Source organism: Cariama cristata, unplaced genomic scaffold (genome assembly GCF_000690535.1).
Source record: "Cariama cristata isolate BGI_N322 unplaced genomic scaffold, ASM69053v1 scaffold8740, whole genome shotgun sequence".
In the NCBI taxonomy this organism is placed as follows: Eukaryota; Metazoa; Chordata; class Aves; order Cariamiformes; family Cariamidae; genus Cariama; species Cariama cristata.
The window spans coordinates 1-26,807 of NW_009595269.1; the positions used below are offsets into that span (position 1 = coordinate 1).

The window sequence follows — 26,807 nt, forward strand, 5'->3', positions numbered from 1 at the left end:
CCGGCCCAGCCTTAAACGGTGACACTATTTTATTCGTAGAATGAACATGATGTCCATATTTTGCATTAATTTATCTATCACTTTTATCCTATTTCATTTCTGTGGGACTGTAAAAAGCAAAGGCGAAATTCTGGGAAAGTCTGTTGATTAGCTTAGTTAATCATTTAAAGAGCCTGTTTTTTAGTTCTATTAGGCTAGATCCACAAAAAGAGCAATTTCATCTCTGAAATGTTGATACAAGTATCTACCTGCAAATCTTAGATATTCAAAGGCCTTGCTCAGCTGCTGCTTGAACTTAGAGATATCTAGTCCTTTATGTTCAAACTCCTTATATAGCTGAAATTGTGCTTCCTCTTAACCTGAAGAATACCAATAATGAAGTACTGTGTTTTTCTGATACCTTAGGACCACCATTCATCTGACTTGTGGGATTAACTGGGGGAATTGGCTAGAGCAGACAGGAACACACATGTTCGTGGTGCTCAGGAGAGAAAGCGTGGGTTGACCAGCCTGTAGGCTGGGGATCTGCAGGGCAGTGAGTACTGTCACAAACCCATTTGTGTACTGTCAGGACTTTGAAATTGTGGTCTTGAGGTCTGATCCTTTGAGAGAGAGGGGAAAAAAAAACAACTTTGTGTCTCCAGTAACCCGGTTGAGTGTTTTAATTTTGAGTCATATTGAATACAAACAGTGGGAGCTGTGTCCTTCATGCTACCTGTCCACCTATGTGGGTAAATGTACCTCTTAGTGTGTCAGATAACCTGGGCCAATGGATCACCATAAGAAGCAACACTTGTAGTTTTATAGAAGCTGGATTGAATCTTGATCAATAAGGATTCTAAAATCTCTAAGCAACTCAACCGTTTCTTCCATCCATCTAAAAGACTAACTTCTGGTTTTGACCATGTCTATAAATTGATTTCTCTATTCCTGGCTCTCACTCCAAGAATTCCTTCCTCCCCTTCAAATACTTTTCCTCCGTCTGAATTTAGCATTGTCTGATTGAATGAACAAAAAATAAACTAAATGCATTTGACCTTTTGTCGTTTCCATTGGGTTATGGAGAATTTTTTCAGGATTTTAAAAGGTAAAATCATGACTTGTTACTCAGTGCAGAAGCTTGTCAAATTTAGGGACACTTTTCAAGAGCTTGGTCTAAGCTCAGTTTATTTTCTGCAGATTTTCTTTTGTTCTTACAAACACTTTTTTCAGCTGAAATACAAAGAGTGAATTATGTTGTTTCCTTGTGCATAGTCTGTGAGACACATAAACACAATTCCTTTCATCTTAATGATAGCATCTTGTATTATTTGCATGCTATGTTAAGACTATTTTTTCTGTTTATGTGAACATACTAGGAATGGTATTGTTTATTTTAACATGAAGATCAGTTCTGACAACACATACATACAAAATTAATTTCATTACTCAAGTCAATGAATTATTTTTTTTTTAACCTATTTTTACTGGATCGAGAAGTTTGGGTTTTTTTCTTGAAGGGACACAGAAATGTTGCTCTCCAAGCCATTCAAGGTGCAGCGTGTTAGCACTGCGTTCAAGTGTGCTGAATAGCTGTTGTTTTGTTTCTCCGACACATTTCAGAGGCAGTGATGAGGCCTATTGGTTCTTTGGAATAATAGCAATGACTTTCTCAAAACTGGTAGCTTTTTGCTACAGAGAGAGGATATTCTACTCATCTAATATTACAATAAAGTTTACACATGTCCAGAGCCATAACGGGATCCTTATAATGAAGGACAAAGCACAGCTTATGTCTTTCAAATGGCTGATTTTTTGGGGTATGCTGATATAGTTCAAATAAAAAACTTGTATTTAAGTATTACGTAATGTTAATTATTGATTTTATATAAAATATCACAGTACAAATTATCAGTAATCCATATGCAGAAATCAAAGATTTTCAGTAAAAGCATAAGAAGGCATGCTACAGAATAAAGTGAATAAATACCACCCCAGTGGAAATGCATAAAACCACTGAAGAGCTGAGCTGACCACCTCTATGGGTCAATCGGCATGTTACCATTTTCGTTTAACCTGAACCAGGGGATCATCGTAGGAAACACCACCTATTTGTACTTTTGTATGAGCTAGACTAAATTTCAGCCATCTAAAAAGGAAATAAGATCAGTCTTTGACTGTGGCTAGACCAGGCCATGTTTCTTTTGGGAGAAACAGGAGAGGCAGTATGCTGTTAAAAAGAATAGGATATTCATGATACTTACTTCTAGATCAAATTCGTAGTGAATTTTTGTCTTATGTTTGCCAAAACAGAATTACTTGTACTAGGAAACCACTTAATCCAAACAAGGCAGAAGTGAATCTACTGATTTGGAAAAGGAATCTAAAATCTAACATAGACCAATTAAGACAATTAAGGTTAAATAGAGCAAAGTTCATTAGTCTGTCCCCAAAATAACGTTCTGCTGAAGGAAGAGATTGAAAATGTGGTTTTTAAATTGCATTTGCAACTGGTTTTAAGTAGCTTAAGGTACTGAACTTACAAAAGGTTACTTAATTTCTTTTTTGGGTGCTATAAAAATGGTTTCGTTAGCAAGGTTCTTGTTCTGTGGATAAAGGTTTATGTGGGTCATCAGTGTAAGGGTATCCTTGCTAGGAAAGCCCCTTCTCTTGGGAGTGTGCTTTGCCTTTCAATTAGATTAAGCCTAAATTTAAAATACAGAGAACGTTGGTAAAAAGTCAGTTTATTTTAATTTTCTTCTGTTCACTTAGTGGACATTCAGTCTCATCTTTCTAGGCTTCTGGTAATTTTGTTACTGTTCTTATGCAAGAGTAGTTACTCAGCTGGTTAATGAATTATGGTGCTTATGTTACAGGGAAATCTTTGTAACTTAAAAATAGAAATCAAATTGCTTGTTAATTCCCTCTAGTGACAGGTGACAAATATACCAAAATTAAAGTTTAGTCATAGATGGAAGCAACACGGTTGCTAAGTTGCTAAGCTCCTGGGTACCTGGGTAAGATGGAAAAGTGATGTCAAATGTCTACCTAGTTCTGTTCTTTATGAAAAATTAAAAGATTTCTTTTCTCCCTCAGTCACTCAGGAGAGAAGGCTCTGTTGTTCAGATGGAGCTCTTTTTTATTCTCTCCTGTCAGTTGGGATATCTCTGAATTGTGTGATTCTAGTATGTATGCTTTGCTGTTCAGTGTTATAAACTATCTTTTTTTTAGGACTTATTTCATGAAGAAGGAGAGTTGTATTAGTTTTATTTTGTGAATACTATCTGGGAAATCTATTTCAATTTTAATTGCATATTACTTTGAAATAAATAATTAGCAGATGTGTATGAAGCAATTCAGAATTAACACCTCAGAATTAATACGTAGAATGTATTTTTAATGCTGTTTTACTTTTGACAAAAGTAATATACTTCCAGTTCTATAAGCATGCCACTATATTTCTTTGTAAGGAAGAATGGTGAATTAATATTAGACTATTGTTTTTACTCAGTATTCCCTAATACATTTCATTTTCACACTTAAATACTAATATACGTAGTTCATCTCTGTATTTTTTTTTAAACAAGTGTTCCTTGTAAGTGTGTTTAGTTGGGAACATTTAGAAATTGTATTGAAAATTACTTCTTAAATCTGATTTAATTTAATCTGTTTTCTTTAATCTTATTTTAATGCCATTGCTTTGCATTGATTGATGTTACTCATTGTTTTAGTCCTTCTTGCCACTTTTAGTATGTCATCCTTATTTATGGAAATGCTTGATGACTCAGGTGAAGCTATCAACCCTTCTGTTAGATAACAGAATTGGTGCCACCTTTTTCCATTTGTTTAGTTTGGGTTTACAAAAGATAGCTTATTCAGTAGAAAAATTAAAAGATCCAAATTTTCTATTGATTTGTTTTCTTTCTCTTTTCCTCAGACATCTCTATGTCTACGTTTTCTCTACCATGTTTCATTTAACAGACAGCACTTCAAAAAACACTTTTATTGTTTCACCTTGTCATTTCACAGCAAATTTTTCTTCTTCTGATAAACATGATAAACCCCATCTTCGCTTGACTGAATGATTCTTAATGTTGTCTTTGCAGGATGTGGTACTGCAACAGGAGGAGCTGAAGATGAAGGTGAGGCTGAAGCTGGCTGGATTGAAGGTGCTGCCATCCTACTCTCCGTTATCTGTGTTGTACTTGTCACTGCCTTCAATGACTGGAGCAAGGAGAAGCAGTTTCGTGGGCTTCAAAGTCGTATTGAGCAGGAACAGAAATTTACTGTTGTCCGAGGCGGACAGGTTATCCAGATCCCAGTGGCAGAGATAGTAGTTGGTGACATTGCACAGGTGAAATATGGTAAGTTCCGTCAACTAGATGTCTACTTTTCTGAACTTTATTTATTTTCCTTTCCCTTTCTAGCAGAATAGGCTCTCTTCACTGGAAGTGATTGAAAAGACAGAGAATTGCATAGTGTCATTATTGTCTGTGGTAAGATAACAATTTGGCTGTTAGGGCAAAAGGAAGACCTAAGCCACTTGCTTTAAAATTGCACTATGTAATTAGTTTTATTTTTGTAATCTTAGCTTCTTTTTGTCCATGCGGACAGGAACTGTTCATACAAAGGTGATTGTCTTTCATGGAGGGTTACACTATTTGGAATTTCTGGTTTCTGTCCAGTTAGGAATAAGAGGAAGTATTTTTGAACACTCTTGGAAGGGAATTGTGCCTCTGTGCTCACCCCATTTGGTAGGCTGCTTTAGAGCTATGGATCCTATGTAATTTCCCCCAGATTGGATACTTCTAGTAGGTGGATGCCTTATAATTGTATGCTATAGGGAAAGCCCTGTTCTCCAGTGAACAGGAAGACTTTTGCAGGACCTCTGTGTGCTCTGTGTTTGAGCTGGCAAATTCTGGCAAAATGCTTGTTCTGTGAGCAATCAAGTTTCTCCTGGACTTAGCTAAGGACTTCGTGAGAGGGGAAGGGGAAAGGGCAGCTTGACTGTTCATTAGCCACTGTTAAGTCCTGTTATGTCTGACAGAGAAACCTTCATGTCATGTTAAGAAGAGTACTCCCCCTGCTAAATCTCAGTGATTATTATGTTCATCATATGTTAAATGTGATGCATTCTGATTCTGGGATAGCGTTAAGCAAAAAATATTTGCAATACAAAGGCCCTTCCCTATTGGATTGCAATAATATGGCTAATAGGGACAGATGCTGTAGTAGTTCTTTCACTTTTACTTTCATTTTACATTTTAAAACAATTGTTAATTGTTATAGTAAAAATCATTATGTAATTATAAAAACAATCTTATTGAATCACTGTGTTTTTCCATTACCATATTCTTACTGAAAGGTGATCTTCTACCTGCCGATGGGATATTTATTCAAGGAAATGATCTTAAAATTGATGAAAGCTCTTTAACCGGAGAGTCAGACCAAGTCCGCAAATCTGTTGACAAAGACCCAATGCTACTGTCAGGTAAATCTGCCTGAATTCTTGCTGAGTTATCTTTTATGCGCTGCTTTGTTCATGTTTTGTTTTGGTTTTCCATGCCATCAGGTTTTGGTAACCTAGATACAACCGATCTTTTGAACACAGACACTGACCTTGTCTGTTTGTCATTCAAAGAACATGACATTGTTTTTTGTGTGCAATTATTTCTAATCATCATAGTTATTTTATAAAGTGAGAAAGTAATGAAACATTTTCAGAGGAAAAGGAAAGTATCACTTAGGGAAATAATTGTTTCAATTCATTTTATGCTAGTTTTAATTTAATCATTAAATTTCAAAGCCTTTTAAAATCTCTCTAAACACTTTGTGTGTATACTAGATACAATAGAAGAAGAAACAATGTGCTTAGAAGGAAATGGATATACTAAAATATTGTCGGCTTGACTCCTGTAGTAAATTCAAGTTATTTGTAATAGTTCTATTTTGTAATATATTTCTGTACAGTAAATCAATTAAATAGAATGTGATTTTTTAATTCTAATAAAGACAGTTTCTAGATAGATTGGTTGTCAATAGATTCCAGCTGGGATGTGATTGCAAAATAATAGCCTGCTGATCTTGTGATGATCATCAATCTGTAGAACCTGAAACAGTCATTTTCAAATACATTTGAACCTTTTATTCATGGAAAGGATTCTCTTTGCTGTCTGATTGTACAGTCAACCAAGAGTCATCCTAAATAGCATATTTATGTTGCAATGCAGCAGGTAAGTACACGTTCCTGCAGAAAGCCTGCCCCCATCCTGCCTCACTGAGCTGGTGTTTCCCAAGCGACAACTGTTGGGAGATGCTTTTGTTCAGAAGAGACAAGTAGTGACAAGTAAGGATGTGACAATTTTTATTAAACTAACGGTGCAAATCCTTCCCAAATTTAAAATCAGATAATTAGTTCACTGACTATGAGATTATGAATGTTTATTATGTAAACTATGGAATTGTGGTCTGGTAAAAAAAAATCAGATTTTAGTCAAATGGTGGCTGCATTAACTTAAGATGAAGAAATTGCTAATGTTATTTGTAGACTTGCCATTGCCACAGACTTCGTGTTACAAAATAACATGTTAATTAATTTTAACTTTAGCAAGCTTCAAGCATATTCCCAACTGAAACTGTGTATTAAAACTTATTTTTTTCAAATGACAAAAAAAAATCCTATCACTTCTGAGAGTAAAACAGCAAAAAAAATTTCTTTTGCTCTTTTAGGAAAAAATATTACTTTGGTGTCTTTAAGAATATTCTGGGTTTTATTTTGTAAACGTTTTTGCTGCAGTGTCCCTGCCAAGTGTATGCCTTTTGCTGTTCATGTTGTAAAACCTCAAGATTTTCCAAGTTATAAATGTCTGAAAAATGTATTTGCACATGTTCAGTAGAGGGTAACAAGGATTACTGGAGTAGCTACAGACTCCGAAGGCTGCATTTGTGCAGAGAAAATACAATGAAGAGCTCAGCATTTGCAGGCAGCAGACATATAGAAACGCTGAGTAGTGGGCACAGTGCCACTTCTGAATGCTTGGTGTCCCTTTGGCTCCTTGATATACTGTAGAGTAATTTAAGGAAATGTTCTGATTTTCATGAGTAGTGTATGAAGCTACTGACTGTTATTTTTGCTGGATTTACAATAATTTGATTTGTCCTAGTAGTGCAGATATTTAGGCTTAACTTGATTGTAGATTATGAATGCTCATGGAGATGCTTCCAATGCGTAGAGAGGCCTGCAGTGATATTTTGAGGAAAAGTAGCTCACTGTTGCAGTTCTTAAGAATCCAATATTGTTCTTGAAATATTTGTGCGTTTTTTTTTTTTCCATTTCTTTTTTTCTTACCTGATAGGTGTATTGTTTTGTAAATATAACTTCATAACTGGCATAAAATTTTCATTTTAAAGAGATAGTTTTAATAATGATATTTTCTTATAGAAACTTCTTTCATGAAATGTCATAGACTTCTATCAATTAAAATATCCTGTTGTTGAATTCCAGGGGTTTTCTGATTATGAAATTTCTAGCTATTTGTGTACTCTTACATATCCCTAAATTGAATTCGATCTTTTTGCATACCCATAGATTTTTCAGTGGTGGCTGTGGAAAAAATGTGAAGGTTTTGCCCTGAAAGGCAGGATGGGAAGAGAAAGGGAAAGCGGTCAAGTGAGGAGAAAAGATGCTTTTGTCTTGCTTCCCAAAACTCAAATTTCTTTGCTACAAGGAGAGAAATTTGTCTTATGAGTTAAATAAAGTTTATACGCTTTATGTAATCTCTGTTGTGATTACAAAGAAGGGGAAGAATTAATGTGATATTTTAACAATGTTCCATACTTACAGTAATGAATTTTTACTCATACCATGTTAGAAAATCCCTGAACTCTATTTGCTCAGGAATAGCGCTGATGATTTGATATTCTATCATGCAGAAACCTACTTTCTTCTATAGATACGGTGCAAGGTTTAATCCCAATGATACGGGAGCTGATGTGCCCACTGGAAATTGTTAGTAGTCCAGAAACCTGGCAAACACCATATCTTTCAGGGTGGATTTGACCTGGTTTAAAAACTGAGTTCCTGTTCAATGTTAGCCTATATTTTTATAAAACAAGTTTAAATTAAACCCAAACCAACCCCCTGCAAAAACATCAGACCTTAAATTTTCCTCTTAACTTTGTGCCTGAAGACATCAGTAAGTTATGTCCAGGTAGGCTTTTGGAATTTGGATAAATATTGTCAGGATGTTTCTTCCCACTTAATCATCTGTCAGAAATGAAAACAGTTCAGGTTTGACAGAGGAATAACTGAAAAAAGGTAACATTTGCATTGCAGCCACAGTTTGTTTTGCGAGTCTAAGTTTGGTGACAGATAAACACCCTGAATCAGGAAGTATTATTTTCACCTGAAACAACGTTTTTAATATTCAATCAGTTTCAATGACATAATTAAACTAAATGAGTTTCTGTGCTTAATGTCCTGTTTAATCATCCAGATAGTCATTTACTGTACTTGAGAAGCAATTCTAAGAATACAAGTGCTGACTAAACCAGATGGTTCATTTCCATCTGTGTATAGCACATTTGGTACCACCTAGGAAGGCAGAAATGGAAATACAGACTCTAATATACCTGAAACCAAAAGAAGCAGCTTCTCTTCTATAGTTCCACTGTACTTCTGTCTAAAACATTTTCCTCCTTTTAGTTCATTCACAGAGGTTTGCATGCATGGTGTAGAATAAGCCATTGCATCAAAAGTCATCAGCTTAAACGAGACTGTGGTGACATTACATTTCTTTGCAATAAGCATGGGCGTGTATCAACCAACAGATGAAGACAGCTTGGGTAACCAAACTGACTGCTACTCAACTGGCTTGATTGAAGCCGATGTGCCCTTTAAGTTTTGTATAGTTTGAAGTTTGAAGAAATGCATGATTCCTTAATACAGAATTTTGAGTATGAGCCTGGCCTCAGTGTTGCACATAATGAGGTATTTTGGGGTACCATGTATTGTAATAGTTAACATTGTAAAAAATACCTTATGAGGCTTACTATTTAAAACTTTTTTCCAAGGTATTTAGATTAATTTGATTAAGGTATGAGTTGCATAGAGGAGCTCACCTAATGTATTTCTCTCTGAACTGAGACTGACAGAACATTACTTTATCCTAACCTAACTTTTATAAATGCATATTTCTATCAATGTGCAACAAGGACTTGAAACAAAGAAAACAGCTTATTCAAAAACAAATAAAGAAAATAAATCTCTTGGTCATGATGCTTTGTTAGGTTTTGGAAGTAAAAAGGAAGCTTGATTAAGGAATCGGGTCAGTTATTGCCTGGAGAAAAATAGATCTGATTCTGTCTTAATTCCCTGCCAGAAAATATTCCAAGCTAGGCTTCTAGCACAGCAGAAATTTTCAGAACTGAGCAGCTAACTTCAAAATTTTCAGTTTATTAGGATATGTTGAAATTGCTTGTAGATGATTTTTTTCTGGAAAACTTTTTTTTTTCATAGAGGATGCTCTGATGGTTGGTTCACTTTATTTTTAATTTCAGTTACCTCTTAATAATTGCAGTGACTAAAACAGTTGTTTGGACATGCTGATAGAGAATTTTTATTCACCACAAGTTTGCTGAAAGTAGCAAAACAGTACAAAACCCGCAAACTGGAATGCTCTGATTTTCTTTTCTTGTTTTTTTTCAGCCCTATTTCCAATCTGTTTCACCAGTAGTATTATTAGATTTGGGGGTTTCTGAACAGTCTCATGTTTAGTTGCATTTTTGTCTGAAAAGTATGTGCTGTAATAGGTTCCTTATCTGTCTAATCTCTTTATCTACGAAACTAGACTTCTGCCTTTTCTATCTTGGAATATTCACCATTTATCAACTTCAAATTAAATACTCAGCATGTGAAAAAATGTATTTTACTAATACTGAAAAATTAGTCTTGAGAGGGAAAGAAGTCAGTGGAATTGTTCAACACGAAGTTGAAATACATGCTTAGTGTACAGATAAGTGAGAAACATGCATTCGTTCCAGAATTCCATTTATATAACAATAGCTGATTGAAGTCATGAAGCCCATTTCTTTATTCAAGCTAATATACTTATAATAACATTTAAACAGTGAAATTGCCAGAGTTAGGTGGAAGGACGTTCAGCTCTTTGGTCTAGTTTAGATGCTGAAGAATTTTTCCAGTAGTCCTAGTGGAACATTAATCTGATGATAAATTAGTAGCTGCTCTAAAACATGCTTTTGTATGCACCTTAACAGTTTTGAATTATGTTTTACAAGACTACTATTAAGAAAAGGTTCAGAAAGGCATTTCAAGTTAAGACATTTTTGTCCTTTCCAGGTGTGCAGAGGTAGGCTTGAAATACAGCGGGTGCATGTTTGCTTAATAAAGCTGGTTTTGAAACATAGGTGTGCATGCCATTTTTTGGAAGGTATTTCTACCCACCTTTGTAATCCAATACAGAAGAAGATTCTTTCAAAACAAAACATAGGAATACTAAAAGCAAGTTCTTAATTAAAATATATTCTAAATGCTGTTGCATCTTAAAGGAGGTTCCTTTACATTTCTGAGTTAAGTTTCAGACATTTTCTGTTTTGTTTGAACAAGTACAACCAAGCCTATTCTGTCTTTTTACGATCTTTCTGTTCCTTTAGGCTTCGGTCTAACTTGTTGTTTGGGTGGCAGTCCTAATTTGTATGTTTGTGATGTTTTACTCTATTATATGAAAGAAAGCAAATGACTTTTTAAGGAATCAATCTCAGAAAGCCATAGGAACAGTTCTCAATGTGCTGAGAAGGTCTGTTGCTTTTTTTTTTTTTTTTTAAATACATCTAACCATTAGTGCATTTTTGGTTTTATTTGGCTTATTTCTGCTGAAATTTTCTTAGTATTCTAGTGAGATATTTATGCTCTCAAATTAGGCTTAGTGTTGACAGATGTTCTCCCTGTTCTGTGTTTCTGTTTTCCTTTTAAGTACATGAGAGATTTTGATTATTTAGAGAAAGATCTTTTGATTGTAACTAGATAGTTGCATTGCTTAGCATGTTCTAGGACAGCAACTGGGTGAGCAGTAATAAGAAAATGGGATTTTTTAAAAAATGGATTGCAAATATGGCTTCAAGTATGCGCTGCTGTGGTACATTTCAGAACTAGAGGCATCAGTGAACAACTTCACTTTAGTTTTAAAATATCGAACTGTAGTTAATGATAGTAGTAGGTAAGTGATAGGGGCAAGATAGTTGAGAATAAGCAAATCAGAATTTGTACCTCATTAACAACGGAATTGTTTAGGACAAGTCAGTTAATGACTCTACCTAATTCATGCTGTGAGAGAATGAATGAAACAGTGATGTTGTCTTCAGGAAGGTAAATGGAGAACCTTACATTTATGGCAAATGTGATAATTGTAAAGCAGTACAATGTAACTTTTGAAGTGAAGTGAGGATCTAAGGAACAAGAGATTAAACCCCAGCAAAGAGTAGTAGTTTGTCACAAATACTGCAGTGACAAGGCAAAGAGTAAAGTGACTTGTTTAGTTGACTTAGACTCTTAAACTAACAAATAGCTTCAGAAGAAGAGTAAAAATTCTTTCTCTCTCCATGTCCCCACACTGTCACCCAAAGGGAAGTGTAATTACTGGGCTATGTTCTGATTCCATCCAGCCTCATTCTTCTGATGTCCCACAGCTGCAAGTCTGGAATAATGAGTGGTCTTAAAGTACAATTTATTTAAAACTGTAGCACCTAGGATTAAAAACTATTGTTAAATAATAGAATACTTTCTGAGCAGGTTCTAGTTAACCATGTGTCCGTCCATAGTTCACTTGAGGTATAAATACGTGTTTGTCTTTTTTGTATACAATGATTTTTTTCTCAAGGCTAACAGTTTGTGTGTTACAGTCTATTTTCATAGTTTCCAAACTGTTTCCTTCTTCAAATACAGGAAAGAGTATTTAAAAAAAACCCAAGCCCAGTAAACTTCCAATCCTAGCTTGCTCTGTCAACTTTGTGTTAAGAAATGATTGCTTTTGCTCTGTGTTCTCACAGTGACTTACACTTAATAGGCATAACATGATTTTCTACTACTAAAGGATAAAATATGAAGTCTATTTCAATGAATAGCTTTACCTATCTATCAGTAGGTTCTGATCATTATGTATTTGTTTTTCATCTGTTTCATGGAAGCACTACTGATCTTTTAAAATTCACTACCTACTAAGGTTATCTCTCTTCAAACATTTCAAATATAACTTCAGTAATGAACTTCTTAGATTAAGACTGTCACCATATGAAATGACAAATTAGTCATTTCATGCCATCCTTAACACATTTGTTCCTATGCCTCAATGACAGGTTTTTTTTAAATAAGCTTTTAGTAACTAGCCTTAAATATATGTCATAACAATAGGTTGTTCTCCCATTTCAAACCTTTTTTAGAAATAGCCAATGTGCAATTGCATAGACTGATCTTTTGCAAATCCTCTGTTATAAAGTTTTTCCAAAATGTAAATGAGAATACTTTTGATTGTTTCTAGGAATTTCTATTTGTTTGTGTTTCCACAACTCATAGCAAAAGGTTTCTAAGAGGCTATGATCTTAGATGCACCTAAGATTTGGTTCAATATAGGAATAAGAGCTGCAAATAAACAACCTCTATACAATAAAGCATGAAATATTTCTCGAAAGGAATTTACTTAACTAGGTAATTGTATCATTATATTAAACAAATGATCATTTGAAAAAACTTAATGTACATTTTGATCTGTTTTAGAGTAACAGAAATCTCTGTACATACTGAATTTGTTTTCAGGTGTGTGTCAGATTCTTCTTGCTTGATTTAATTAAACATCCCCTTGAAGATGTTTCTCTGTATTGATTTTTCAAGTTTAAAGATGTGAAATTGTCTTCAAAAATACGGTTGATTTACAGGCATAGAAAAGTAACTGAGAAAGATGAGAGAAATCGCACACATATTTTCACTTCATTTATGTAATAGTATTCCATGTACAGTCAGCATAATCTTGTCTAGAGTCACAGAGGAATGTTTGCGGAACCCTGATAAAATATTTTCAAAGTTACAAGAATTAACTGTGTGAAGCTAAACTATTATCTTCCAAGATAATGTAAACTTGATTAGTGAGATTTCTTTTAAAAAAGGGAATCTGAAGTGTGTGGTTAATAGATGTGCAGCCTAAGGTTTGCAGTTAAGCATCCATTCTTGGTTGAGAATAATATATAACAATAGGGACTATTTATGATATGTAATTATACTGGCCTCAATATAGATTTTTATAGTGTAACAAATCTCTCTCAGTACTATAGTAAAAGTCTTGCATAAAATATTTAATTTTTTTTAATTATCTTTTTGCTATATATAATTTATATTGCATATTTTCAGGTACTCACGTCATGGAAGGCTCTGGACGAATGCTTGTAACTGCTGTGGGTGTGAATTCTCAGACAGGCATCATCTTTACTCTACTAGGTGCTGGAGGAGAAGAAGAAGAAAAGAAAGATAAGAAAGGTAAATTTCACAACACATAAGGATGCTCCGAAGAAAGCTCTTGGGCTTTGTGTAGCCAGAGTTCTCCTCCATTCTTGACAAATAAATAAGATTTTTAAAACTTCCTTTTCTGTATACATTTTTGTCATTACGTGTCACACAGAAAAACAGCAAGAGCTGTTAACCAATAAATACATTGGATAACAAGATGTTTTTCCAGTGTGAAATCGCAGATTCTCAGTACATAATTAAATGCAAGGGAATACATGGGCATACTCCCATTGCTGTGTCTTCTTTACATAAACCCATGCTCAAAATTTGCAAAGGTTTTGCTCTTGTGCATTTACATCTATGTAATATTTTCTTCAGGAAAAAATAAACTTGGCCATGGAAATAGTGTCTTGAGCTTCAAAAATAAACTAAAGATAAGATGTGACTTTTTGCTAGCCTAGTTGTTTAATGTCAGTGAGTGACTTTAGAGACATTGTAATTTTTTAAGAGGTAAAGGTCAAATTAAGAATTATAAAAGACAAGAAAGTAGCAGTAAATGTTAAGAGAGAGTTTAACTTTGATGTCCTGTATCAGTTAATGAAATCAAGAAGTCTCTTTAGACTTTTCACCTTGTTATAGTGTGATGTCACAAGCAATTCCTAATTTATGGGTTGCACACTAAGCAGAAACATGATTTAATGTCTGTCCTTTCCAGTTTTTGTTCATACATTCTTGTAAATTGTTCAAGTCTACTTTCAAAATTTCGGTCCAAGTTTGTTCTAAGAATATTTGTCTTTCAGACATAATTAAGGGTCAATTAATACGCGGTTTTTTAGACATTTCTACTCTTTTTAGTGATTTCCACTATTAATAAAAAGAGAGTAGTTAGAGCTTTGCTGAACATTTTACTTAATATCTGTCAGGCAGTCTGATTCCACCTTTTTTCCATTTCCATCCTTTTAATTTGAAACTTCAGATAGGAAGGCCAGATTCAAATGGTTTTCATGACCTACAATTTCCATTTCTGAACATGTTCAACAAGTGTTTGCACTTGACTCCATGTTTCTCTGAGGAAGTCCCTTTTTACTTGATGAAAGACTTTATGAAATGCTTACCATTTCATTTCTACACAGAAATGCACAATACTTGCTAGGCATGGTAAGTTCTAGGAATATTAAAAGGAGAAAGACCAAAACTTCCCAAAGTAAAACTCTTTCATGTCAGACTAGTTTTGAACAATATCTTAGAGTCTCATCTTGCTGTCATTAAGAGGACGACTCCTAGAAACAGACCTTTCGAGATCTGGCAGCATCTGTTTTGACAGTGTCTAAGGATATTGTAGATGAGAAGGAGCAACTTCAGTACCTGTTTGAAAGTGACAACCGTCTGCTGTGAGGCCCCTTGTTTAACTGGCTTGGCCTTCTCTGTATGTTCTTTTGCTCAGGACACTGGTGATTCTCTCATGTTTCAATGTGGATAGACAGGGTAAGAGAAATCTGAGATAGCAGAGTAATGCACTGCACTGTGGTCATAATTTACTACCCAGAGACAGGGATTCTTAGAGGTGTTCTAAGAACTTGTTGTGCAGACACTGAGTCTACAATATCAAGAAAATTCCTTCACATTTTCTAATGTTGCTAGCAGCTTTGTGCTGGTGGAGAGGAGTGCCTGGGCAGAGCTGGTAGGAGACTGAGGCCCAAACTCAAGTAATGTACTCTCATATATAAACCTGCAATTCTCTGAAATCCTGCCAATCATAAATGTTTGTTTCAATCTTATGTGGGTGTATGCTTTTATCATTCATTAACATTTTGTAAAAATCATCATACAGGTGTGAAACAGGAGGATGGACATCAGCTTCCAGGTAGAGTAAGAATTGTACCACATCAAATGAAAGGATGAGGCTTTTAGCCAGCAAGCTTTGGTGCAAATCAGGGTTGAACTAGTGATTAAAATAATTGTCTTTGAATCAGTCCAGTTAAATGAAAGAATAATTTCAAATCAGCAGGATTGTTCGTGGCAAACGTTAAAGTGTTCATGCATTGTTGATGTTGCAAATCTTAATGTTAAGCTTGAATAATCAGTTATTCTCCAGAAGTAAATTACAGTGTATTAAACGTTGGAATGCATGATTTGCTGTTAGCAGTTCATGCTGTGCTGGTTAGTATGAGTATCCAAATGGAATAAAAAATAAGCATGAGTAACCAAAACAGTTTAAGTTGTTACCATCACAGCGATCAAATTTGCAATTGAAATTTTCATGAATGTAGTTACAAAGGATGTGTTTTTAAATGCTGTGTGCTGTTTATTTTCTTCTCCCACTTTACCATTTGTAAATAAAGCAAGACCATTTTTCTTGAATAACAAACCAGTACAGTGTGAAACAGTCACTATGGGTCAAGTATTGAAGAAGTTCAAGAGTCTCGATCAGGTTTCATTATAGGATTTCTGTGTTCTATTGTGAATAAATAACCAACAGAAACAAAACAAAACTTATTTTATCAATTATTTGTAGAGACTAATTTTCTGAAGTCTAGTATAAAAGACATGATAGAGTAATAAAGCCTTCTTGGAGATTTTCACCTTCCTGTTATGAATGATTTCTTGACCTGTTTCTCTAATATGCAGATAATTGCTGAAAACAAAAAGAGGATTTTCTTTTCTGATACTTTTTTGATTTTACCACAAAACAGGCAATTACATCGTGTCTATTATTTGGATTTAAAATAACTCATTATTCTCATCAAGACTATATTTGCCATTTCCACATACAATATTGAAAAGTTTGATGTTTCTACTCAGATCAATATGCCTATTAAATAGGTTATGGCAGGACATAGATTGAGCCCATGTTAGACTGGGATGTATCAGCAGTAATATATCATAATATGCAACATTACATATAATACAAAATATGTAATGTTGTATATACTATGTAGTATGCTGCATATTTTAAAACTACCCATGCATTGCATAAATTCATTAATTCAAGGGAAATATTTCAACGATTTTAATATTTGCATAACATTATATTAAAGTAAAAAAAAATTGCACATAAGAGAACCAAAGCAATGTACATAGTACTGTGTACAGTCAGTTCTCACCAACTCTTTTAACTTTGTTAAATGTCTTTCATATTTATTTATTTATTTAAATATTATTATTATTCCACGTATGAGTTTTTGCCTTAATTTGTAACACCTTTGTAATGACATTTTGCTTTTGAAAGTTATGTTAATTTAAAAGAGATTGATTTTGGAGAAAACAAGCCATAGTATTCCATAAATGTTTTTTGTTTTGTCATGTGCGTTTGTTCATGTTATTATTATTTATTGTTTTTTTATCCATTATTGCTCAGTAGATTCTTCCCATCCCTCCTCCCACCCTCCTTCAGCTACAGATGGTGCAGCAGGTGCAAATGCCACTGATAATGCAAATGCCAGCTTAGTCAATGGTACGTCAAGAACACCTAGTTTGTTTTATGTGATAGATTTCTCTCCTGACTATATAAGATTCTCTCTTCCTTTTATGAACTGCACAGATGCTGTATGTGCATGTGATTACCCTCTGAGAGATCCTTCTCCATAAACTCTGTTGTAGCTTATAAGAGATACCACAAAAATGCTTTATTTACTTTATTCACACAGAATTAAGCACAGGAGAGGAAGAAGTAGGAATTATGATCTGTTTGTCATTAATTAAAACTACAATTAAAAGGAACAGTTAAGTAAGACTAGTTTCAAAACTTTTGAGTTGCCTTTAGATGAAGTTTCATTGTAAAGCTCTTTACACATTTGTCAGCATGGATCTGAAGAACACAATGATAAATGAATTATATTTTCTTTTCTTCTAATGTGGCCCTCTCATAAGTATTCATACAGTCTTCATGTAGTTCTGAGAAATAGTGCCAGGATCAGAAATCTGGCTCAATTTCAACTAACAGTACGTTAGGAGTAACTTTTGCTGCTGAAACTGAAAAGTTATGTTTGTGGATATGCCCTTAAAGAGTGATGACCTAATGATCCTACCTGTATTTACTAAAGAGGAAAAAAAATATTACTGTATTCAATTTTGACTGTCTCTTACTACAGATTCTTGACCCCAGTTCTTAGCATGCAGATATTTCAGTATCTCTTCTAATAGTTTAATTCCAGTATTAAATGGAATGGGTCAATATTAGTCTAGGCATCAGCTGTATTTTTCTGATAATGAAATGCATTAGTCTTTATTTCCCATAGAAACTTTTCTCTCTTGTACAGTACCAATAATACTGACAAAAGTAATTCTAGTTTTCATTGTGTTGGTGATAGAAATTTTTTCCATGCAGGTCAGTAGTTGTTGTATTATACATGTGAAACTAGAGTTTCTGACATAGCAATACCAAGTACTAAACAAGTACTAAGATTTATTAGTGTAATATCTCATTTAAAGCAATGACATAGGAAATATTTGTGCCTATTTTTAAATTATTTTATTATCATTTAAAAGAAACATATAACCAGATTTAAAGCTTTACTCCTGTGCATTCTAACTTTGCTGGAAATCTAGGATTTACAATCCCTACATCTCACTGCATGACAGGAACCTATATCATCCTGGTTCCCACACCCCAATTTCAGATTCCTTAGAGACTAAAACCCAGGAAATTAATGATTAATATTTCATTCTCCATTCTTTATGCTCTATAATTCTGCTCTGTTGTGTGTAAAACACACACATATACAACAAAGTCTTACCAGAGACTCTGCAGTATTATATTCGTGCTCAGTCCTGCAAGTTGCTGAGTACTAAGCTAAGCATCTGCTTACGTGGTTTGCTAGATAAGAACCGGTGCTCAGCAAGATGCAGAAATGAGTCCGAAGTTGTTCTAACCTGATCTGTCTGTTAGCAAGTTTTAGTTGCCTGGTAAATATCTGTTGTGTTTGGTCTTAATGCCTGAACTTAATAATGGAAATTAAGTTCCAAGGGATATTAAATCAGTGTCTTAAGTAAGTGTGTGATTATCCATCACCTTCTCTCCCATCACAAAGAGTACTTACTGTCCCTGTTTATCTTGGAGTTTTGAGGTACATATTCAATTCTTTTCAGTGCACAAAGTGTAGAAGTCAATTTTTTGCTCAGCTGAATATGGATTTGCTTTTAACTCTTCTGAGGTGAGGTGGTTGAATTAATTCTGCAGATCTTTCGTCCAAAATGAACAGGAGATACTTTACACAATTCAACTCATCTGACATTGTGTTCAGAGGAGAACCGAGACTTGACAAGTAGAGTTAGATCTAAGTGCTTTGAAATTGCTTGAGAAATAGCGAAAATCTGATTTCTGTTCATAGTATACATTTTTCTAGTTAGCAGTGACAATGAATTAGGGAATACTTGAAATGTAGACATGTTTTGGAGGGGGTTTGGAGGGGAGAAAGAAGGGGAAAAAAAGTTCTAAAGCAAAGAGACCAAGTTCATGTAGATACCTGTTCAGTCTGGATGAAATTAATTTTTTCAGTAAAGTCTGAGAATTCTCCCTGAGATGTGACTGGAAACAAGCATTTTTACCTGAAGTCTCATACCTCTTTGTAGAAAATACCTTCAAATAAGGAAAAAAAATTATATACTTGAATAAATACTTAGCTCAGGAAATGCCATTGCTTGTTATTTGAAAATCAATACATTATCATTTAAAAAAAAAAATAATGTTATGGTCTTAGTTGTCAATATACGTTTGACACAAAAGTATTGTTTTGAATCAGTGAGCTTATAGTGATAAATTCATATAGGTTTCTGACACAGCCTGTTTGTTATCTGCTGTACTAAATCATGAAAATTCATCTAATTTTAAAGTACTACATTTAGAAAAGGTGTATCTTTTAAAAGAAAATATGGGAAGCAACAATCACTGTTTACAGCTTACCTCAAATTTCCTTTCCTTAGAAAAAGGACTGTTTATCATTGTCCAGTAGAGCTCTACCCGATCCCTACATCAGGATTTCCATGTTGGGTTGTTGGGGTTGTTTTTTTTTTTTGCATTTGGTACTCAGAGAATTTGTTACTTAAAATTATATTCTGCTACAGAAATACCATACGAGACTCAGAGAAATGTTTCAGCTGAAATACTTTACATCTACTGTTAATTCTGTCAGTTTTGGCATATGTACGCTAATGTTCAATTCCTGCAAAGCAATTTGCACTTTTAATATATTTTAAAGTATTTTCTGCATTGTAAGTGAAGTTATTTAGTCAGTGCATAGAAGAATTATCTAAAACTTCCTATTTGATACAGTGGAATCAGATTTATTCTTTTGTAATTAGCCTGTGTTTTACTAATGCATTGGCTCTGATACCACACTACATGAAAGAATTCCTAATGATTCACGTTAGATATGTTTGACGTCACTTTTCCCCCTATATATAGATTTGCAGCGTGCGTCTGTTGTTACTAGCTGCATAATATAACTGACTTGGCATGAAGAGGGCTATAACTCCTTTCTACTGCAAGATGAGACATTTTGGAAAATCAGTAGGGTATTTTATAATTTTTGCTCCATCACAGCACATGAGAACATAACTCGATTAGCTGCTTCAGTTGATTGCAAGCAGTTCCTCCAATGTACAAATAATTTCTAATGCTAGCGATAGATCTTTGTTATTCTGTCCCATTGACTCTTCATGAAGGGCTGGGGGAGGTAAAGGTGAGTCTTTTCTTGGAGAGTTTATTTGCAGAAGTAACTGTCTTTTGTAAGAATTTAGGCAGTAATGGTGTCATGGGTATGTTTGAAAAGACAGAAATTTTAGTAAGGCAAAGGCAACATACAAAACATTTATATTCAAATTCAAAACCTTCAAAGCAACTGCGGCATACATGTCATATTAGAAGGCTCTGTATTCTTTTCTAAACCTTCTGATTTTTCATCCTTGTCTAGAAAAGAGATCAAAATAAACTCAGATTAATTCCTCCAGATTTCAGGGCCCAAACACTGTTCCTTTTACTTACTTATTTCCAAAAAGAAAAGAAGAGAATATTTGCAAAAATTATGTAAAAACATATGATATTGTTAAAGAATTATATATAAAAATATTACCAAAATATTAATAAATACTGATCCTTTTAATGTTTCTAAACAATGCACAAAGGTCAGAAAGATGGGGTGGTATTTCTGGTCCTAGCACTAGGAGAAAGGATCTCTCAGCAGTAGTGATTCTATCATCCTAATTTCTTTCTTAATTTATTTCTTCATTTGTAATTTATAGCCAAGTGCAGGCTTAAAATTATTTGGAACAGGAGGAAATAAATCCTTTACAGCTTTCTTTTCTTTATCATAATTACTAAATTACCTATTCTTTCTTATTCTATCTAAATGATTGGCATATGACTAGCTGTGATTACTTCCCCCCCGTCCCCTAATAACCTAAATGCAGAAGCTGCTGAGATTAAGAATATATTTCTTAAATACCTATGCTTACATTGTTGTTAATGATTGTCCATTTTGTCTACTGGTATTTTTAGGTAGCCAGTGTAATTCATTATTACAATTATGATACCCCTATTAAATAGCAAATAGAGATCATACAGTTAAATACTTTGGTGTATATAGAAAAAACAGTGTATTTTCTGTTTGCCAGTTATGAAAGTCATGGGTTTGGGTTTTTTTTTGTTTTTTAAGTTGAAGACTCTTCAGTTATACTACTTAAAGGTTTTGAATTGCATTCTGAAAAAGGACCTATAAAGCAGGCCATAGAGCAGACTATCTGCTGTAAATTAGTGTTTTCCAGTTCTTAAGGAAGGCTTTATCCTGTAGCCAGAAATCAGAATCTCTGGAGATGTTTTAGGCCTTCCACTAACTTTATTAAAAACCATTCTAAGAAAAATAGCCATTAGGCAGATATCAAGTTCAACTATGCACTGTATGCAAAAATTTTAAAGGAAATTTCATGATGAAAATGAACTTGGTTTTGTTCAGGTTCATATGAATATTCATATTCAGGTCATGAATATGTCTCATGGCAAAATGTAAGTCTTTGGAAGATAGGTCCTGCCTTTTTAAAAGTCATATTATAGCTATGGTGGGAATAAAGTTAGAAATACAGACAGGCATTTGATGCTAAATCTTTTACTTCAGCATATTTTACTAATCCATCTGAGTACCAGGATGATAATATGCAGCAAAACATCCTTTCCTTTAGTCTAATTCTGTGCTTTTGAATTTCTTAGGGCCTGTGACCTATTAGTATGAGGTGAAATGTTATGGTGATAAATTTGTGACTGATTTGGACATTTTGAGAGGGAAGTTTTTAGTGATTTCCCAATTACTGAAAATACAAACGTGCAAGAAATACATCTCAGCCTTTCAATTTTGCTAGTATTTATTCACAGCATAGAGTGAAAAAATTAATACATATGTTGAAGCATAATTTCTGCTCCTTTATTGTGCATGTCAGTACCAGCTGTATTATTGCAGGAAGTAGAAAGAGCAAGACTTAACTGCTGACTTTTTTTTTTAATAAACTCTAATGATACATTTCTTATTAGAACGTATCAAAAATCTTGTAAAGGTGCTTTATCAGTTTTCCTTAACATTATTTTTTTATTGTGCATTATACATAACTACAAAAAGACAATGTCATCCATTCTGAATGTAATATTTATAAAACTCAAGTAGTCTTCTCTGTAAGATAAATTCATATATCACTGTGAAAGTTTCATAAAGCATCCCACCAAGAAATTTTGAATACATTTGAAATTGTTTACTGGTCATTCTGAATACCAAAGTTTTGTATGCTCTAATGTGTATTTTGCCATTTTTATTTCATACACACTTTCAAATGGTATATTTTCAGTTTAAAAAAAACAAATAAGGACTTTGGTATGGTAAGACTATATGTAGCTAAAATATAAAATTGGAAATTACAGATGCACTTGGCAAATCTTTCTTTAGGATAAATCTGAATATAGGATGATCAGCTGGGACTTATATTTACAGGAGTGAGTTGCTAGATAATACAACCAAGTCAGAGAGAATTAATTTTAAAATTATATCTGTTTTATATTTATGAATACTATTATTTATATTTTGTCTTAATTTATTAAAATAATGAATTTAATTCTGGAATACATTAAGAAAGTCATACTCTATAGTAGCGTGTGCCAAAGTTGTACCTGTGATTTTTTTTAGTCTCAGCTCTCTGAAGTTTGAGTTCAGGAGTTTTATTCAAATTCCACTTTCCACTGGATTCTTTTTATTAGTTTCACCCTTTTAATTTATGCAATTTGCTCAAAAATATGTGCTGCTATTTAGCATTTTACATGTTACAATATTGAACTTGACTGCAGTTCCTTGAATGTGTCCAGCTAGGTTGTCCATGCTTCTAACTAAACGTATGATAACGATGGCTAATGATCATAAATAAGTATCTGTAACATGCTCATTATTCTTGTCTGCCCTTTTTATTTAAATTCCCATTTTCATGTTCTGTCTTGGGTGAAGATTGTTTACTGTCTGTTGTCTGTTGAAATTTTTCATCATATAGGCAAAATGCAGGATGGGAATATGGAGAACAGCCAGAACAAAGGTAATCTTCTTTCATATTAAGGAGGTTGTGGATTTTATTTTTAGAATGTAGTTTAATTCTGTTAAAAAATAAAATGAAAATTTGTGATTTGTGCCTGTGTATAAAAATGGCCCTATTGTTCAAACAGAATGTTAAAAAAAACCCAAAACAACCAAACCCAACAAAAAAAACTACTAAAGAGATTGTAACTTACAGAATTTTGATATATCACGTATTTAGGATAGGAGAAGATCAGTATTTCTAATAAGCCATTTATAGATGTTACTTCCATGTCACAAAGATCATTTGAATTCATTTTTCTTGTGCAAGTTATGTATGCTATGTATTGTTAGTGGATTTCCAACCCTATTTTTGATATGTCGCATCATCGTTGGTGTTTAATGACATTGTACAGACATACTTTATTTTGCAAGGAGAAGGTAAAGAAATAACAAAAGGAAACTTTAAAGCCAAGAGTTTATTTAGCAATGTAAAAGCGTATTATAAGGATAAATCATAGGAAGATTAAGAATCTTAGGAGTTTCTTAGTTAATGTACAATCTGAGGAAAAAAATGAAATAAATATTTTGCTTTGTCTGAAGCAAAGTTATGGTTCCCTTTTTATTAGATGAGACACAGCTATCATGATTTCTTTGGGTTATGCCAAATAAGTAAGTTAAACTATACCTTTCTCTTCTCAAATAATACTAAAGATTGCAAAGGTGATGGATCAGAAACTGAATAGACAAGCTCAGTGGTTGATGGTACAAAACTATCAAATAAAATTATATTAAATGAATAAGTTTTAAGGTTAGATAGACAAATTAGATTTCCAGGTCAAATAAGCATGGTTTTGTACAATCTGTTCATGAATGTCAAAGCAAACTGTTTCATCTCATTCTATTTAATTTACTTATGTCTGTGTTCAATACAAAACAGACACACATCTATAAACTGGAATGCCATTGCTTTTAAAAAACACGTCTTTCTCTATGATACTAAAATAAAGTTTCCTTGTATTAGCATTAACATTCTTTCAAGAAAGGATGCTTTAGCCTTTAAATTACGTGTGCTTTTCTATGGGAGAATGATGATGGTATCACCATCGGACCTGACGGTTGAGTTACTTGAACACTGAATGCTAAGGAAACTTTTTGAGTCCGATGTTATCTAGAATACTGGTTTGCAATGTGTAATCCACTGGTCACTGAGGTGCCCATGCAGTCAAGAGAAGTGATGCATGGATCATCTGTGGAACCACATTACCATTAAAATGCTTTCATTAAAAGTATGGTTATAAGGGTGCATTGTAATCTATGAGACATACCAAAATTTGGAGAAATACAGACTGTCTATTTGCTGAAGCATATGAGATCTCCTACTCTAGGAAATCCTGCAGTACTGATGTACTGTTACTTGCCAAGTAATTTGCAAGACATTAAGTGATATATATGGGTATAACACAGAATGTCATTGGTGATTAAAAAAAAAAAATAATCAATGGTTTTCACGGTACTTGACAAACAGCACAGTACATATTGCCGTATGTATGGAGTGCACATGGGTATGCTTGTACATTTGTGTCCCTGCAGAACCCCACTGGGTCTCATAAGGGCATCTGTCTGCCAGGGGAGTGAAGTGTAATCCTGTGCATAGTTACAGTCATCTGTGTTGCAGTCAGCCCCTGCAATGGGTGTTGCTGGTTGAATTCAGTAAGTATCGACACTAAGATAAAAAGAATGAAGAGCAGTTTTGGAGTAACAGTTTTGTTCTGCATTATTAGCCAAGCAGCAGGATGGGGCTGCTGCCATGGAGATGCAGCCACTGAAGAGTGCAGAAGGGGGAGAGGGAGATGACAAAGACAAGAAGAAATCCAACATGCACAAGAAGGAAAAATCTGTTCTTCAGGGAAAGCTGACCAAGCTGGCAGTCCAGATAGGCAAAGCAGGTATGACTGGATAACTGACTGAATAGCAGTGTGTTGTACTAGCAACAAAGAGTTTTAAAGTAAACTATTGTTAAAAATGATAGGCCTTTTTTACTGCAATATTTAGAAACAGGTCATCATAATACTGTTCTAAGGATAGTATGTGGTATTGAAGATCTTTTAATCTTCTAAAACTTCACTTTAACTGTCAAGAAACTGGAAGCTTTGGGCAACTTGCATTGTAATGAATATTTGAATCAAAATGAAATGTAGCTTTTCTTATAGTTAATATTCCCAAGTGCAGTAATTACATATTTAATTTCCTTTCCTCATAGAACTTCTGAGTACACAGTTTCAGAATCTCTAATATCTCAAAATATCACTCATGCAGTATTTCCCTCTTATGGATTCTGAAATCATTCTCTTCTCTCTTAATATCCATGTTCTGCCTTCTACCCAAATATGACACATCTGTTGACTCTTGTATCCAGTACCATCTGGTCCCTGCTGTTATAAGTAGCACTTCTTCTCCAACACGTAGGTAGAAAGTGAAAACCTTTTGTAACCACATAAAGCTCATTAGGTTTGTTTTTCTAGTGGTATTAAAGAGATCTTGATCTTTATTCAGATCCTTGGTTGAGGCCCTACTACAGATTGCTAACTTTACTTCTGTTCAATCTCCTGTATCCCTCTTTAGGAGTCTGATTTTTACTCTGGATGTTCCTTCTCCTTCCTTTCTAAGTTCATTGCACTATGTTGATCACCTAACCCCATGATGCCACAGTGCATGACTACAAATCTATGGTTATCATCTCTTTGATATCCAATTTCATGTTTTGCCCAGTTTCATATTCCCCAAGCTTCTCTGCTTTGTTGCTAGTTGCACAACAGTATGCACTGATATAAAAACACTTCACTTCTCATGTTCATTAATTTCTTAGATTAAGTACCTTTCTATATTGCCTTCTGATTATTATTCTCTTTGGTATTTCAGCAGGCATGTGAATATCACTTTTAAAGTAATTGTGTAGGGATTTCTAACCATAATGTGGCAAGTAATATGAATTAAATTAATTAATCATTGCCTCGTTTGGTTTTTCTTTGTCACTGGGCAATCTATGGGGTTGTCTTGCGTTGTCATGAGTATTTTCCTGTACAATATTTTAATGGATTTTCCTTTATCCTCTGGCATTTAGCAATCTCCCTGACTCATCTGTTTCCTGTCAACCTTAGCATCCTTCAGCTACCAATTTTTTTTTTTTTTAACTTCAGTCAAAACATGAAATTCACAGCATTCTCCTTCTACTGTGTGAAAAATTGATTTATTCTGAAATGCAGGCTTAACTACTTCATAGAAACCTGCCAAAGAGCAGTAATTATAGCAAGGCAAAATAGATGTCCTAATGGAGTTTTTATTTGTGTACTCCAATGCAGGAACAAAATTGTGGAGGAGGAGTGCTATCTTAGCAGTCTTTGTCATTGGGAGAGCATACTAAGTCCCTGGGATCTTTTGTGAATTCTGTGAAATACTTACTAATGTCTGTTGTGCTATACTGTCAGTGTTGTACCTCTTTTGAGTCTCTTCTCATAAAAATATCACTGTTTGCATATGTCCCTTTGAAAAGGGAAACCTTGGAAATACTACTATTTATCACATTTTCAAGAAAAACAGTTAAAAACTGTTCTGTGCCTGATTCTGCAGTATTGCCTCATTGTATTCAGCCAGACACATCAGTAGGGCTTTTCTAAAACATTTTATGCAGCAACGTAAACTGCAGGAGACTCCTTTTCTCAAGCCTCTTAAGATAAGCTAATTTAAAAGAAAGATGAGTGTTGAATATAGATAGACTAGAA

The 26,807-nt window shown here is 34.1% G+C and overlaps 1 protein-coding gene across 1 annotated transcript in view; it reads left to right on the top strand.

Annotated features, from left to right (window-relative positions):
- Window positions 1-4,085: 4,085 nt before the first annotated feature.
- Window positions 4,086-26,807, top strand: part of LOC104162670 (plasma membrane calcium-transporting ATPase 2) — a gene marked incomplete at its 5' end in the record, with an annotated part of 101,212 nt that continues 78,490 nt past the window's right edge. The window contains 7 exons of the mRNA XM_009701462.1: window positions 4,086-4,343; window positions 5,345-5,470; window positions 13,394-13,519; window positions 15,321-15,353; window positions 16,848-16,943; window positions 23,006-23,047; window positions 24,810-24,974. Of these exons, the coding sequence (XP_009699764.1) occupies window positions 4,086-4,343; window positions 5,345-5,470; window positions 13,394-13,519; window positions 15,321-15,353; window positions 16,848-16,943; window positions 23,006-23,047; window positions 24,810-24,974 (846 nt within the window). The remainder of the gene's footprint in view (window positions 4,344-5,344; window positions 5,471-13,393; window positions 13,520-15,320; window positions 15,354-16,847; window positions 16,944-23,005; window positions 23,048-24,809; window positions 24,975-26,807) is intronic.